This window comes from Oncorhynchus clarkii, unplaced genomic scaffold (assembly GCF_045791955.1).
Source record: "Oncorhynchus clarkii lewisi isolate Uvic-CL-2024 unplaced genomic scaffold, UVic_Ocla_1.0 unplaced_contig_1137_pilon_pilon, whole genome shotgun sequence".
Classification (NCBI taxonomy): Eukaryota; Metazoa; Chordata; class Actinopteri; order Salmoniformes; family Salmonidae; genus Oncorhynchus; species Oncorhynchus clarkii.
This window is the reverse complement of record NW_027258049.1, coordinates 117,201-134,175: the sequence shown is the minus strand read 5'-3', so window position 1 is coordinate 134,175 and position 16,975 is coordinate 117,201. Positions and strand designations below refer to the sequence as shown.

Sequence of the window (16,975 nt, the reverse complement as noted above, 5' to 3'; positions counted from 1 at the left end):
CACTGCAGGTCCCTCTGCCGGCCACACTGCAGGTCCCTCTGCCGGCCACACTGCAGGTCCCTCTGCCGGCCACACTGCAGGTCCCTCTGCCGGCCACACTGCAGGACCCTCTGCCGGCCACAGTGCAGGACCCTCTGCCGGCCACACTGCAGGACCCTCTGCCGGCCACACTGCAGGACCCTCTGCCGGCCACACTGCAGGACCCTCTGAGTGGTGGTGTCCCGTCCTCCCAGGCTGTTGACATGGTGTAGGACCAGATAGGTTTAAATAGTGGAATAGGGAGGTGGGTTTTTAAGTGTAGAGTTACAAAGTATAATGGATTTATACTCCAGTCTATTTGGTGGCGGTAATGCAACCTACAGTATATTGGATGTTAACTGCCATTAAACCACATCAAAGAAGAATAATATTCACGCCTCCCATTTTCTGATGAGTGCTTTTGTTGTTCTTTCTCAGTGTGTCACAATACAAATAATCAGTGTCAACAAAGAACCAGTATCATAATAAGGGTTTAACAGAGCATAACTGCATCACAACCTTTTGTTTCACAACAATAGGTATACACATTTATATTTCTTTGTTTATGTACCTGCATAAAGATTAGTTCCCGGTTGGGATGTGTTCAGTATAAGCACACTAAAGCAAAACGTTTTGCAACAGGAAATGAACATCTAGTTCAGGCATATAAACGTCCCTATGTCACATTACAAAATATTTTCCACCTACTGAACATGGCTACGAAAATGCACACAGGCGTACACACAAACACATGGCCTCTTTTAAAATTATTTTAAGTGCCATCAGCAATCCTCCCATCATTTAAGTAGCCTCTGAATGGAACTTACTGTACAGGTGAAAGCCCTTTTGTACACTTTTAAAAATGAAAATCTGCAGTAGGGGAAACACTGCCACTGTCCGCCCCACAGCCATTGTAATCGTTTTAGTTTTATTGACAAAGCAGAGCTGGGGAGTGTTGTGCATCATGGTATTGTTTTGGGGACATTACATATGTTGCTATTCTACCACTGGTGCAATGATGCCCAAGGGGAAAAATAACAGTGTTTGTTGTTTGCAGTAACTTCTTTGTTGTTGTAATATCCCAAAAGGGCGTGTCAGTTTCATCAACAAGGATTCCAGCTTTAAGGAATAAGAACGGGTCTGATATGTGTCAACCCAATCATAGTCTTGCACTACCAAGTCTCGTTTTCACTGGCTTTTGGAACAATTGTAAACAGTATTTCTTGAGGGGAGGACAGCTCATAATAATGGCTGGAGTGGCGTATAATGGCTGGAATGGAGTGAATGGAATGGTATCTAGCTCATGTTTGATACCATTCCATTCACTCCATTTCAGCCATTATTATGAGCCGTCCTCCCTTCAGTAGCCTCCACTGGTATATTCAGTACATAGAGTACATCGGAGTTGTCAACTGTGATTAAGAGGTCTTGGAGTGGGCAGGCCTTCCTCGGGAGGAAGAGCAGCTCTCTCCTCGCCTTGTCAAGACTGAGCTTGAAGTGGTAGGTAGGCCAGAAACCCAGCCGAGATACGTGTCACCACATGGGTGTTTTTAGATTAACTAACTTCTTAGTAATGACTCGGGACGTCGGGTTTGATACGAAAGCTTATTTTAGTAAGAATACTTGTTTACGTTACATTTAACAACAATTGTTTTGGTACAGAGCAATGCAGGTAAGATGCTGTTGGAAAGTCAGTCACAATCATCCGCACCTGCACATAATTGGCGCGTTATCACTCATTCCTCTCGCAAGGCATTCTGGGACTTGCAGTCAAAAAGCGTAATTCAACACAACCCAATACAATTACATATGCAAATAAATCTAAAGAAATATCTTTAGATACAGCTCAAAGAATAAAGTTAAACATTAACTCTGTAACACATTAAAGTTACAACATCCTCCCCCCCCGATGAACAATTGTGTTCATCTAGATCTCTAGGCAGTATATCAACTGAATAGGTCTCCTCAACAAAGTCCCCGAAGCAGTACGAACTGAACATGATCTAACTAAGCCATCTCGGCCTGGAAACAGTTCCTCAATCTTTCCTAGTTTCCAGGTTTGTCTGGGTAGGTTATCTTCTCCAATGAGTACAACGTCACCCGCTTTCAGTGGGGTGGGCTGTGGTGTGTCACAGCGGTGTGCTGACTTTAGATCCAGCAAGTAGTCTCTTCGCCAACTGTTCCAGAAACTGGTCACAAGTCTCTGCCTGTACTTCCATCTGCGTGTCATTTCCCGCTTGTGTAACGTTGGGTGCTGAGTGTCACTTGCTCCAGAATGCATCACCTTCTCATGTTGGTACTGTATCAGCATTTCTGAGTATCTGGACTTATTGGGCAAAACCCATGGGTGCTGCTCTCTGAATGTGAAGTTGGACTGTTGCAGTCTTCCTCCTACACTGAGTAGTTCGTGTTCGTCCAGGAAAGGTTTCAGTTCTCTGATTTTACAGTCATTGTTTAGGCTTTTTCCTGCCTTCAGTAGTTTGATCTCCTGTCCGAAACTCTGTTGTTGTGTTACCTTAATCCAGTACTTTTCTGCATCGAACAGTTCGTCAGCAGTCAGTTCACCTTGCATCTTTATGGTTGTACGAGCATTGGCTATGAATCTCTTTATCCAGGCGGTGACTCTGAACACTCTTTTCAGTTTGCTGTACCTTTCAAGCTCCAACACAGGTTCAGTGCTGTCTGTGCTGTTTGCTGCGAGTTGTACAGTAGCCTGGCAACTGGACTTGAGTTCTATATTCACCTCATCCGGAACCTTGTTATCATCAGTCTCTTCGGACTGATTGGGTGATGTCAGAATTCTGGGTCCATTCCACCATAGCTCGCTCTGTGTCAAGTTTCTAACAGTTTGTCCTCTTGTAGGGAGGTCAGCTGGATTCGTTTTCCCTTCAATATGTGACCATGACTCTAGATTGGTCAAGGACTGGATCTCCGTCACTCTGTTCGCAACAAACTGTTTCCATTTCTGAGCTGAGCTGCAAATCCAATGCAGCACGATCATCGAGTCTGTCCACATGTTAATCTGTTTTTCTTCCATTTTCAGTGTGGTCATCAAGTTGTTTGCTAGTCTCGCTCCAATCACAGCTTCCATGAGCTCCAGGCGTGGCAGCGTAATTTTCTTAAGTGGGGCTACCCTGGACTTGGATGCGACTAGACTTGTTGTTTCCCTGTCTTGTGACTCACCTTGCAAGTAAGCTACTGCACTGTAAGCCCTTTCACTTGCATCACAGAACACGTGTAGTTTCAGGGTGTGGTTATTCTGTGGCTGCATGTCTGTTCTGTACCACCTTGGTATGGTGAGCTGGTGTAACTGGGGTAGTTCTGAACACCACTGTTGCCATTCTCGTGTCAGATCAGGTGGTAATTCTTCATCCCAGCTGAGTCCCCTCTCCCACATTTCCTGGAACATGCACTTGATCCTGATGGTGAAGGGAGTTAAGAAACCAAGAGGGTCGAAGACACGTGCAGACGACTGCAGAACACTTCACAATGTGTTTTCCTTTTGCCTTAGAATGCTCAGTAACGGCCTGAGGTCAAACACAAAGTCATCCGTTTCCGGCCTCCATACTAAACCTAAAACCTTCAGCACTACTCCTTGTGTTTCTAGCATCAACGGGTGGTCAGTTGTCGTACTCTCCTCCCATTTTGTTTTCAATTCAGGAGAATTTGTCATCCACTTGCAGAGGTCCATGCCTGCATTCGACAGCATTCGCTTTGCAGTTGTTGTCACAAGGTAAGCCTCTTCAACATTGCGTGAACTTGCAATGAAGTCATCTACGTAGAGTGACTCTCTCAGTATCTCTACAACTTCTGGTTGTTCTGTTTCATATTGTTTCAGGTGCTTCCTGATTGTAGCTGCCAGCAAAAATGGACTTGGGGAAGCTCCAAATACCACTCTTTTCATCCTCAGCACACGCAGCTCCTCTTCATTTTCTCCTCTTGGTGGGCCAGTGAGCCATAGAAATCTCACGGCGTCTCTGTCTCTCTCTGCTAGGGATATCTGCAGGAAAGCTTTCTTGATGTCTGCCATGAATGCGATCTCATGTAGTCTGAACTTTATCAGAACGCTGAGCAGATCCGGATTCAGGTTCGGTCCTGTGAGTAGACAGTCATTGAGAGATGGACAGCCATCTTCATGGGACGAGGCATCAAACACCACTCTCAGTTTTGTTGTCACCTTATCTTCTCGGAGTACTGCATGGTGAGGTAAGTAGTATTTTACGTTGTCTGCACTTGATGCGTTGTCCTTGGGCACGTCCTCTGCCATATCTTGTTGTAAGTAGTCTTCTACTACTTCATTGTATCTGCTGTACAACGTCACATCCTTCTTCAGCCTTTTCTTCAGACATTCAAACCGTTTCTTGGCGATTCTATAGTTGTCTTGGAGTTCTGGCATTTCTCGTTTCCATGGCAACTCCACATGGTATCGCCCATCTTTGAAGGTGGTTGTTTCCTCAAACCTTTGTAGAGCCTCGGTTTCCTCTGGGTTCTGTGTTTTCTCTCTTAGAATACCCAGAGACTCAAGCTCCCAGAATGCATGCAATTGCTTGGAGACTAGTGTGTCTTCATCAAGTGGGATGAACATGCAAGTTGCCTCGGCGACACTTGACATGGACACGGGTCCCTGCACCGACCATCCAAAGGTGCTCTCTAAAGCAACTAGCGTCTCCGTCAGTCGCTCCACTCTGCCTGATACTATCTGCCAGTAGTAGTCTGCTCCTATCAGGACAGAGAGTTCAGGATCATTGTCATCTCCTGGAAAGTCTGCGAGCTGCAGTCCCCTTTTACTGAGCTCATACTGAATCCGTTCACCAGGAACCTTCATCACAGCTGTGCACACTTGTGGGGTTTCAATTGCCTCTATCTCTATTCTCTGCTGTTTGTCCCAGACATTCTCCAAGATGACTTTCACTGTGTTGCGTTGGGATGTTGCTGGGGCAGAGGAGCCAAACGTGTGAAGAGTGAGTGCCTCTTGTCTGATTACTGGTAGCTTCAAGCCCTTCACAAGGTTTTCATGTATGAAGCTTCTCTGACTGCCTCCATCTAGTAAACAACGAGCTATCTTCCTGCCCGATGGGCCTTCTACCCATGCCTTTGCCGTTTGTAGCAACACAGTGTTCTGTCCATCTGGTTTCATCTTCACTGAATGGGGAATAACTGAGGAAACAACAGCATCTACAGAAACAGTAGGGGGTTGCACCTCCCTCCTCTTACTGGTACAAACCGCAATGTGATGTCTGCTTCCACATGTTGCACATGACACATCTTTGACTTTACAGAATTTTGCTATGTGTCTCTGTCCTAAACATACAAAGCATCTTCCCATGTTCTTTAGTTTCTCTTTGCGTGTAGCAATATTGTAGTCAGTGCAGTTTTCTGATTTGTGGTCTGCACTGTCACAAAATAGACACGTTTGTTGTTCCTTCTGGCTGGTTGTATGCAGTGCTGCAGCAGAGGGCATGTTGGGTATTTTTGTTTTCATTTCATTGGAGAAGCATGACTTGTTCCATGGTTTGCTCTCTTTCTGTTGGTTGTATGATCTTGTCATTTGTAGCGCTCTCTCCCTGCTCTGAACCTCTTTCTGTAGGAAACTGATAATCTCAGACACTTTCCATTCATCATCTACTCCCCTCTGACGACTATAGTCAAGAGCTATGTCCTCTGGAATCATCTGCAGTAAGATTGGGAATAGTAGGCTTCCATAGGTTTCTGACATTACACCCAGTGATTCCAGGCTCCTAATCTGAATTTCACATTCATCATATAGCTGCCTCAATGCATTTAGATCAGAGGATTTCTTCACAGGTGTGAGATTCAGCAGCTTTGACATATGAGCACTAATCACAAGATCTTTCCTTCCAAATCTGCTCTTGAGTTAAGTGATTGCATTATCATAGTTACTGTCTGTTAACATCAGTCCTGCTACTGCCTTTGCAGCTGGTCCAGTGAGATATGTTTTCAGATAGGTAAACTTCTCTTTTTTACACAGGGAATCATTGTTGTGAATAGCAGTCTCATATTGGCTCCAAAACTCCTGCCACATACTGACATCTCCATAGAATTTCTCAATAATCAACTTCGGTAGCCTTACTGATTGTCTCTGTGATATGTTTGAGTTAGCGTCACTCACCCGGGCTGGTAGTGAATTGACGTCCTGTTTCTTCGTTATCACTCTTTGTGCACGGCTCTTCAGCATGATAATGCGTTCTTTGTAATCCTCCGTGCATGCAATCTCTGCCTCCAATCCGTCCAATGGCGTTAACTGTTCAATTCCACGATCGAGCTCAAACAAACTGTCCTCCTTAGCGGATAGCAATTCCAACAATGTACTCAAGTGATCGGTATCCGGATTTGACTGGGATATTTCCACGTCAATCTGATTCAAAATCCGCGTTGTTGCGCCTCGAATGGTACCCCGCTTTCGTCTCATTCTTTCTGCTTCATGCCGACGTTCCTCCTCAGCCATTTCAGCCACTTCTTCGTCGCAGCTCATATCCCGGGTTTCGGCACCAACTTTTAGATTAACTAACTTCTTAGTAATGACTCGGGACGTCGGGTTTGATACGAAAGCTTATTTTAGTAAGAATACTTGTTTACGTTACATTTAACAACAATTGTTTTGGTACAGAGCAATGCAGGTAAGATGCTGTTGGAAAGTCAGTCACAATCATCCGCACCTGCACATAATTGGCGCGTTATCACTCATTCCTCTCGCAAGGCATTCTGGGACTTGCAGTCAAAAAGCGTAATTCAACACAACCCAATACAATTACATATGCAAATAAATCTAAAGAAATATCTTTAGATACAGCTCAAAGAATAAAGTTAAACATTAACTCTGTAACACATTAAAGTTACAACAGGTGTCAGAGGGGAGGAAGGGGAAAAAAAAGAGTTGAGTGCCATCCACATAACAACGTTAAGACACCATGTGAGCATATGCAACAGAGTTAAAAAGGTGCCGTAAGCCAACTCCACAGCTAGCTTGAAATGTCGCCAACTCCACAGCTAGCTCGAAATGTCGCCAACTCCACAGCTAGCTCGAAATGTCGCCAACTCCACAGCTAGCTTGAAATGTTGCCAACTCCACAGCTAGCTTGAAATGTCGCCAATGGACATATCAAATTAGATATTTGTTCTATAGTTCAATCGGTTCGTACGTTGTCAAGGAGGACGGTCACGTGTGTTTAAGAGCAGAGGATCACTATTTCTAGCCCAGTATGTTACAGGGACAGTGAAGGAAGCTATACTGTAGACAGCACACTGACAGCACACTTGCAGGTGCCTTGGTGGAAGAGTTGGGCAACGCCTCACAGCAAGAACTGGCTAATCAGGTGCACTCCATGATGAGGAGATCGCACTGCAGTACTTAGTGCAGCTGGTGGCCACATCAGATACTGACTGTTACTTTTGGTTTTGACCCCCCCCCCCCCCCCCCCTTTGTTCAAGGACACATTATTCCGTTTGTTAGTCACATGTCTGTGGAACTTGTTCAGTTTATGTCTCAGATGTTGAATCTTGTTATGTTCATACAAATATTTACACATGTTCAGTTTGCTGGAAATATATGCAGTTGACAGTGAGAGGACATTTCTTTTTTTGTGCTGAGTTTACATGTATTCATCAAAAGGTGAACTGTGGTATACAAACAGAAATATACTATACCAAGCAAACGTTATACCTGGCTATTTTTGTATATAATTCTGCCAAAATAAATATTGTCAGTCTGTGAAGGACAATTAGAAAGAGTTGTGGAGAAAATGTATGCCCTTTCATCAGTTGAAATTTGAAACAAAAATACAAATTAAATGTACCGTATACAATGTATTAAATTGGTGCAATTCAAATGGTCATTGCTGGAAGGTATGCAGCTAATGTCAAAGTAACGTCAACATGTGCATGTTACAGTGGCGTCAGGGAAGAATATTAGCAAACCCTAGCCCATTTCCTAACCTCAACCTAATTCTCTTTACCTGGTTATTTAATGACCTAATCTGCTGTAAATTCTCCTAACATGCTACGAAAGATCACTTCGGACATTAGCTGCATCCCGTCTAGCCAAAAACAATACTAATTGTACTTCTTGTAGACCCCTCCATAGACAGCTCGTTGGTCAAATGTGATTGGTCCATATGAACACTACACTTCAGGAAGAAGGAAATCAATAGCCAATGGGCATTGGCACAACCCGCAGGAGCAATCTAAAGCCTTCTATTAGAAATACGTAACGCCATAAAGGTATACGGACATGAGGCGTACTTGCGAAGCACTGTAAAGCTATTTCCATATGGAATATAAACTCGGAATACAAGTGTTTCTCCTATTGTTTTGGAGTTCGGCTTTAGATGCACTGGTGTCGGAGAATGACGGAGGCTGGTGAGTGGTTATTTTAGGATAAGTTACGTCTTTGACCATCTATAAATGACGGCTAATTCTATTCTTATTTTTTCCACAGATTTGAACTTTTAATCTATCTAACTCTTACATGCATTCAATAATACTAGTATTCGTAGCCCAAAAAGCATTTTCCCCTCGCATGCAGGTCGTCAAATTCAGAATACAGTTTGACTGATGAGGGTCCTTGCAACATTGACATCTGGGACAAAGCTTCGTTATCACATCGCCAGTTTATCCAACAGTACGTACTGTAGTCTATTTCATGTGTTCAGCCTGGGTGTGTTTGTAGTCTCTGTAAATCATTACACTGTGTGTGTTCTGCACCCATACATTGGAAACACCTCTTTTCTATCTAGTTTTGCACCAGTGTGTGTAACACCTCGTTTTATTCCCAGATATGCCTACTCCAAACCAGTCATCCTGAAAGGTTTCTCTGACAATACGGTACGTGTGAATCAAAAAAGCAATTACAAAAATCAACTTGTCTCATAGTAAGGCCTATCAGTATAGCAATGGGCTCTGGTGAATGTAATTGTTTTGTTTTCAGAAATTCCAGTTCTTGTGCTCCAAGTCGAGCCTGCTGCAGCAGTATGGAGAGAGGATGGTGAGGCTCAGTACTGCCAACACCTACTCTTACAGGAAAGGTACACACACACACAATGTAGTCATCCAAGAAGGTATTCAGTGTTCTCTATTTGTAGTACCTTACTTTGCCTCTTCATTATCATTTAGTGGATGTCCGGTTTGAGGAGTTTGTGGACTTGCTGCTGAGGCCTCAGTCTATGGACACACTGGGCAGTGGTGAGTTTTCTGTCTAGAACACCTAATGGTCGTTGTACAGTACATGAGCTCAACAGACAAACCATGATCCGTAATATAATACAGCATGTTATGTGATCACGCTGAAAAGTCAAAGCATTAACAGAAGCAATGAAAAGTTCCCACAGCCAGACATCCTGTATCTCACCCGGTCTCTCTTTGACAGACACTCTGTATTTCTTTGGGGACAACAACTTCACGGAGTGGCACTCTCTGTTTGAGAACTACAAGGCACCACGCTACATGCTGCCTCACACCACAGGGGCCTACAGCTTCGGGATCGCAGGTCAGTGGATCTGTATGGCTGTTAGCACAGCTTCCCACCGTTGTGTCCAGTTGGCTGGATGTCCTTTGAGTGGTGGACCATTCTTGATACACACCGGAAACCGTTGAGCGTGAAAAACCCAGCAGTGTTACAGCTCTTGACACAAACCGGTGCACCTGGCACCTACTACCATACCCCGTTCAAAGGCACTTAAATATCCTCTGAATGGCACACATACACAATCCACATCTCAAGGCTTAAAAATCCTTCTTTAACCTGTCTCCTTCCCTTCATCTACACAGATTTGAAGTGGATTTACCAAGTGACATCAATAAGGGATCATAGCTTTCATCTGGTCAGTTTGTCATGGAAAGAGCAGGTGTTCCTCATGTTTGTACACAGTGTATAATATTATTATTATTAATATATTGTGGATTACACTATACCAGGGATATCAGAATCATGTCGTACAGCTGCATATGGCGTTACCAATCAGTAGCAGGGACGACTTGTACCGGACAGAGAGTACGAAGCAAGAGGCTAAACTCTGATGCATTAACTGCCACCTGCAGCTGTCAGTTTGGCAGAGAGCTGAACAAACCTCCATGCACACTGATGCATCTGTGAGAAGAGGACATCTTAATAGTGTGTGTGATACATACAGCCAGTTACTGTGGTGACTGTAAACAACAGGCTGTCATCCTCTGTTGAAGCTTACCTCCTGTGCCTTTATCTACCCACCCAACTAGGCCCGGGAACCGGTGTACCCTTCCATTGGCATGGACCTGGCTACTCTGAGGTCATCTATGGCAGGAAGGTAAACAACACATTAACTGTTGCCTATCAAATCATGGTCCACCTTATGCTTCATCATTTCTCCTAAGAATATCTTAAAATCAAGTCAGATTTATTTAAAGTGCATTTCACATGAGTCATAACACACTTTACATAAATAAAACAACAATAGGACCTTGAAGAAAGAGGAATAAATGGGGAAACGACAAACAAAATGAACATGTTTCAAATACAGCTGTCCCAGCCTCCCTAATGACACCTGGTTACAGCTGTCCCAGCCTCCCTAATGACACCTGGTTACAGCTGTCCCAGCCTCCCTAATGACACCTGGTTACAGCTGTCCCAGCCTCCCTAATGACACCTGGTTACAGCTGTCCCAGCCTCCCTAATGACACCAGGTTACAGCTGTCCCAGCCTCCCTAATGACACCAGGCTACAGCTGTCCCAGCCTCCCTAATGACACCTGGTTACAGCTGTCCCAGCCTCCCTAATGACACCTGGTTACAGCTGTCCCAGCCTCCCTAATGACACCAGGTTACAGCCTCCCTAATGACACCTGGTTACAGCTGTCCCAGCCTCCCTAATGACATCTGGTTACAGCTGTCCCAGCCTCCCTAATGACACCTGGTTACAGCTGTCCCAGCCTCCCTGATGACACCAGGTTACAGCCTCCCTAATGACACCTGGTTACAGCTGTCCCAGCCTCCCTAATGACACCAGGTTACAGCTATCCCAGCCTCCCTAATGACACCAGGCTACAGCTGTCCCAGCCTCCCTAATGACACCTGGTTACAGCTGTCCCAGCCTCCCTAATGACACCAGGTTACAGCCTCCCTAATGACACCTGGTTACAGCTGTCCCAGCCTCCCTAATGACACCAGGTTACAGCTGTCCCAGCCTCCCTAATGACACCAGGCTACAGCTGTCCCAGCCTCCCTAATGACACCTGGTTACAGCTGTCCCGGCCTCCCTAATGACACCTGGTTACAGCTGTCCCGGCCTCCCTAATGACACCTGGTTACAGCTGTCCCGGCCTCCCTAATGACACCTGGTTACAGCTGTCCCAGCCTCCCTAATGACACCTGGTTACAACTGTCCCAGCGTCCCTAATGACACCTGGTTACAGCTGTCCCAGCGTCCCTAATGACACCAGGCTACAGCTGTCCCAGCCTCCCTAATGACACCTGGTTACAGCTGTCCCAGCCTCCCTAATGACACCTGGTTACAGCTGTCCCAGCCTCCCTAATGACACCAGGTTACAGCTGTCCCAGCCTCACTAATGACACCTGGTTACAGCTGTCCCAGCCTCCCTAATGACACCAGGCTACAGCTGTCCCAGCCTCCCTAATGACACCTGGTTACAGCTGTCCCAGCCTCCCTAATGACACCTGGTTACAGCCTCCCTAATGACACCTGGTTACAGCTGTCCCAGCCTCCCTAATGACACCTGGTTACAGCTGTCCCAGCCTCCCTAATGACACCTGGTTACAGCTGTCCCAGCCTCCCTAATGACACCTGGTTACAGCTGTCCCAGCCTCCCTAATGACACCTGGTTACAGCTGTCCCAGCCTCCCTAATGACACCTGGTTACAGCTGTCCCAGCCTCCCTAATGACACCTGGTTACAGCTGTCCCAGCCTCCCTAATGACACCTGGTTACAGCTGTCCCAGCCTCCCTAATGACACCTGGTTACAGCTGTCCCAGCCTCCCTAATGACACCTGGTTACAGCTGGCCCAGCCTTCCTAATGACACCTGGTTACAGCTGTCCCAGCCTCCCTAATGACACCTGGTTACAGCCTACCTAATGACACCTGGCTACAGCTGTCCCAGCCTCCCTAATGACACCTGGTTACAGCCTCCCTAATGACACCTGGCTACAGCTGTCCCAGCCTCCCTAATGACACCAGGTTACAGCTGTCCCAGCCTCCCTAATGACACCTGGTTACAGCTGTCCCAGCCTCCCTAATGACACCTGGTTACAGCTGTCCCAGCCTCCCTAATGACACCTGGTTACAGCTGTCCCAGCCTTCCTAATGACACCAGGCTACAGCTGTCCCAGCGTCCCTAATGACACCTGGCTACAGCTGTCCCAGCCTCCCTAATGACACCTGGTTACAGCTGTTCCAGCGTCCCTAATGACACCAGGCTACAGCTGTCCCAGCCTCCCTAATGACACCTGGTTACAGCTGTTCCAGCCTCCCCAATGACACCTGGTTACAGCTGTTCCAGCCTCCCTAATGACACCTGGTTACAGCTGTCCCAGCCTCCCTAATGACACCTGGTTACAGCTGTCCCAGCCTCCCTAATGACACCTGGTTACAGCCTCCCTAATGACACCTGGTTACAGCTGTCCCTAATGACACCTGGTTACAGCTGTCCCTAATGACACCAGGTTACAGCTGTCCCAGCCTCCCTAATGACACCAGATTACAGCTGTCCCAGCCTCCCTAATGACACCTGGTTACAGCCTCCCTAATGACACCTGGTTACAGCTGTCCCAGCCTCCCTAATGACACCTGGTTACAGCTGTCCCAGCCTCCCTAATGACACCTGGTTACAGCTGTCCCAGCCTCCCTAATGACACCTGGTTACAGCTGTCCCAGCCTCCGTAATGACACCTGGTTACAGCTGTCCCAGCCTCCCTAATGACACCTGGTTACAGCTGTCCCAGCCTCCCTAATGACACCTGGTTACAGCTGTCCCAGCCTCCCTAATGACACCTGGCCCAGCCTTTCTAATGACACCTGGTTACAGCTGTCCCAGCCTCCCTAATGACACCTGGTTACAGCCTACCTAATGACACCTGGCTACAGCTGTCCCAGCCTCCCTAATGACACCTGGTTACAGCCTCCCTAATGACACCTGGTTACAGCCTCCCTAATGACACCTGGTTACAGCCTCCCTAATGACACCTGGCTACAGCTGTCTCAGCCTCCCTAATGACACCAGGTTACAGCTGTCCCAGCCTCCCTAATGACACCAGGTTACAGCTGTCCCAGCCTCCCTAATGACACCTGGTTACAGCTGTCCCAGCCTCCCTAATGACACCTGGTTACAGCTGTCCCAGCCTCCCTAATGACACCTTGTTACAGCTGTCCCAGCCTCCCTAATGACACCTGGTTACAGCTGTCCCAGCCTTCTTAATGACACCTGGCTACAGCTGTCCCAGCCTCCCTAATGACACCTGGTTACAGCTGTTCCAGCGTCCCTAATGACACCTGGTTACAGCTGTCCCAGCCTCCCTGATGACACCTGGTTACAGCTGTCCCAGCCTCCCTAATGACACCTGGTTACAGCTGTCCCAGCCTCCCTAATGACACCTGGTTACAGCTGTCCCAGCGTCCCTAATGACACCTGGTTACAGCCTCCCTAATGACACCTGGTTACAGCTGTCCCAGCATCCCTAATGACTCCTGGTTACAGCTGTCCCAGCCTCCCTGATGACACCTGGTTACAGCTGTCCCAGCCTCCCTAATGACACCAGGTTACAGCTGTCCCAGCCTCCCTAATGACACCTGGTTACAGCCTCCCTAATGACACCTGGTTACAGCCTCCCTAATGACACCTGGTTACAGCCTCCCTAATGACACCTGGCTACAGCTGTCTCAGCCTCCCTAATGACACCAGGTTACAGCTGTCCCAGCCTCCCTAATGACACCAGGTTACAGCTGTCCCAGCCTCCCTAATGACACCTGGTTACAGCTGTCCCAGCCTCCCTAATGACACCTGGTTACAGCTGTCCCAGCCTCCCTAATGACACCTTGTTACAGCTGTCCCAGCCTCCCTAATGACACCTGGTTACAGCTGTCCCAGCCTTCTTAATGACACCTGGCTACAGCTGTCCCAGCCTCCCTAATGACACCTGGTTACAGCTGTTCCAGCGTCCCTAATGACACCTGGTTACAGCTGTCCCAGCCTCCCTGATGACACCTGGTTACAGCTGTCCCAGCCTCCCTAATGACACCTGGTTACAGCTGTCCCAGCCTCCCTAATGACACCTGGTTACAGCTGTCCCAGCGTCCCTAATGACACCTGGTTACAGCCTCCCTAATGACACCTGGTTACAGCTGTCCCAGCATCCCTAATGACTCCTGGTTACAGCTGTCCCAGCCTCCCTGATGACACCTGGTTACAGCTGTCCCAGCCTCCCTAATGACACCAGGTTACAGCTGTCCCAGGCTCCCCAATGACACCAGGTTACAGCTGTCCCTAATGACACCTGGTTACAGCTGTCCCTAATGACACCTGGTTTCAGCTGTCCCAGCCTCCCTAATGACACCTGGTTTCAGCTGTCCCAGCCTCCCTAATGATACCTGGTTGCAGCAGTCCCAGCCTCCCTAATGACACCTGGTTACAGCTGTCCCTAATGACACCTGGTTACAGCTGTCCCTAATGACACCAGGTTACAGCTGTCCCAGCCTCCCTAATGACACCAGATTACAGCTGTCCCAGCCTCCCTAATGATACCTGATTACAACTGTCCCAGCCTCCCTAATGACATCTGGTTACAGCTGTCCCAGCCTCCCTAATGACATCTGGTTACAGCTGTCCAAGCCTCCCTAATGACACCTGGCTAAAGCTGTCCCAGCCTCCCTAATGACACCTGGTTACAGCTGGCCCAGCCTTCCTAATGACACCTGGTTACAGCTGTCCCAGCCTCCCTAATGACACCTGGTTACAGCTGTCCAAGCCTCCCTAATGACACCTGGTTACAGCTGTCCCAGCCTCCCTAATGACACCTGGTTACAGCTGTCCCAGCCTCCCTAATGACACCTGGTTACAGCTGTCCCAGCCTCCCCAATGACACCTGGTTACAGCTGTCCCAGCCTCCCTAATGACACCTGGCTACAGCTGTCCCAGCCTCCCTAATGACACCTGGTTACAGCTGTCCCAGCCTCCCTAATGACACCTGGTTAAAGCTGTCCCAGCCTCCCTAATGACACCTGGTTACAGCTGTCCAAGCCTCCCTAATGACACCTGGTTAATGTTAACATTGGTCCAGCACCAGTAGGTAGAATGGTGTAAGCCTGAATCCAGGGTCAACCTCAACATTTACCATACCTTGTTGTAATCGATGCTGTTAGCCTTAGCACATTACACTACCTTGTCATTGATGCTGTTAGCCTTAGCACGCTACATTACCTTGTCATTGATGCTGTTAGCCTTAGCACACTACACTAGCTTGTCATTGATGCTGTTAGCCTTAGCACGCTACACTACCTTGTTGTAATTGATGCACGTCTGTTAAACACAACAGTATGAGATACATTTTCATTCTCCAACCACCACAGCGCTGGTTCCTGTACCCCCCGGACAAGGCGCCCCATTTCCACCCCAACTACACCACCCTGTCCTGGGTCAAAGACACATATCCTTACCTGCTTGAGGAGAAGCCCATAGAGTGCACCATCCGGCCAGGAGAGGTCAGAAAACTACCATTAAGGCTGTGTTCACAGCCCAATTCAGATCTCTCCTTCCTTCTACTAATTCATCTTTTGACCAATCAGATCAGCTCTTTTTACAATAATTGGTCAAAAGATCAGAATTGGTCTGCCTGTGCCAACGCAGCCATAATAGATTAGACTGTGGTTGAATATCGGAATACTTTAACTGTCACCCTTCCCTCCATCTACACAGGTCACTAACATCAGCTAAAATAATGTTGTATGCATTTTCCAACAGAATGAGGATAACAATCAGAGGGGTCATCATTTGGAGGAATTTCCACCATGAAATGTTAAACACATTTATCAACCATGGGTCACTAACATGAGCTAAATTTACTTTTGAGGCATTTGAGGCCATATTTATTTTTGAAATTTCAACTATGGAATATTTTAAACACTTAAAACAACCATGGGGTCACTACGTTTGAGGCAAACATGACTTTTGAGCCATTGTTTTCACTGAATTGGAATGATAGGCTGCATTCAGATTATTTCTTGTCTTACCAAGGCAAAGCAGGAAGATAATAATATCAAGTATTAATGACTTGTCACTGACTTTGTGTTGTTGCTGATAGGTGCTGTATTTCCCTGACCGCTGGTGGCACGCCACGCTCAATCTGGACACCAGTGTCTTCATATCCACCTTCCTGGGCTGACCCCTGACCCGTGACCAAAGCCCTGTTAGAATACTTTCAACATGCATCATTCCTTTTTCCCCTCTGAGGAAATCATAGATTTCTTGCACAGTTCTCAACACCCCCCCCCCCTCCCCCCCTCAGATAGCACAGTTCACACACACAGTGGTTCCTGATTAGTGAGGGGGAGCAGGAAGGATGCACTTTTCAAAAGTATCATGTCAACTGAAATGGCACCACACCACACCACTCCTGGCAACTGAAAACTGCCCAAAAAGTTATCAAAAGCTGTATTTCTGTTGTCGTCATAACTACTATGTAGATCAGTGGTCCATCTGTTCAGAGACAAAGAAACAAAGCGGTCAAAGACTATTGGAACGTCTACTGACCAATAGGAGACGAGTGTGGCTTGTTCTGACTGTATTCCCTGGAAGTCACACACTGGTTTTCCTGCCGTTTCCACTTCTGGGACTTTTCCCATCGGTTCCATGGTACCGGGCCATGGAATGCAGCTAATATATTTGACATTTATTTTTAAAGAAAATAAAGTACTTGAAAATAAGATGGACATTTGTATCTTGATTATCAATGTAAACAC

The 16,975-nt window shown here is 47.0% G+C and overlaps 1 protein-coding gene across 1 annotated transcript; it reads left to right on the top strand.

Moving 5' to 3' along the window:
* The first annotated feature begins 8,240 nt into the window (after nt 1–8,240).
* LOC139394643 (jmjC domain-containing protein 8-like) lies at nt 8,241–16,930 on the top strand. Its single transcript, XM_071142747.1, has 9 exons — nt 8,241–8,394; nt 8,561–8,656; nt 8,811–8,859; nt 8,963–9,059; nt 9,148–9,216; nt 9,401–9,520; nt 10,249–10,316; nt 15,587–15,718; nt 16,318–16,930. The coding sequence occupies exons 1-9, from the start codon at nt 8,306–8,308 to the stop codon at nt 16,396–16,398; spliced, it is 801 nt and encodes a 266-aa protein (XP_070998848.1). The 5' UTR covers nt 8,241–8,305; the 3' UTR covers nt 16,399–16,930.
* The last annotated feature ends 45 nt before the right edge of the window (nt 16,931–16,975 follow it).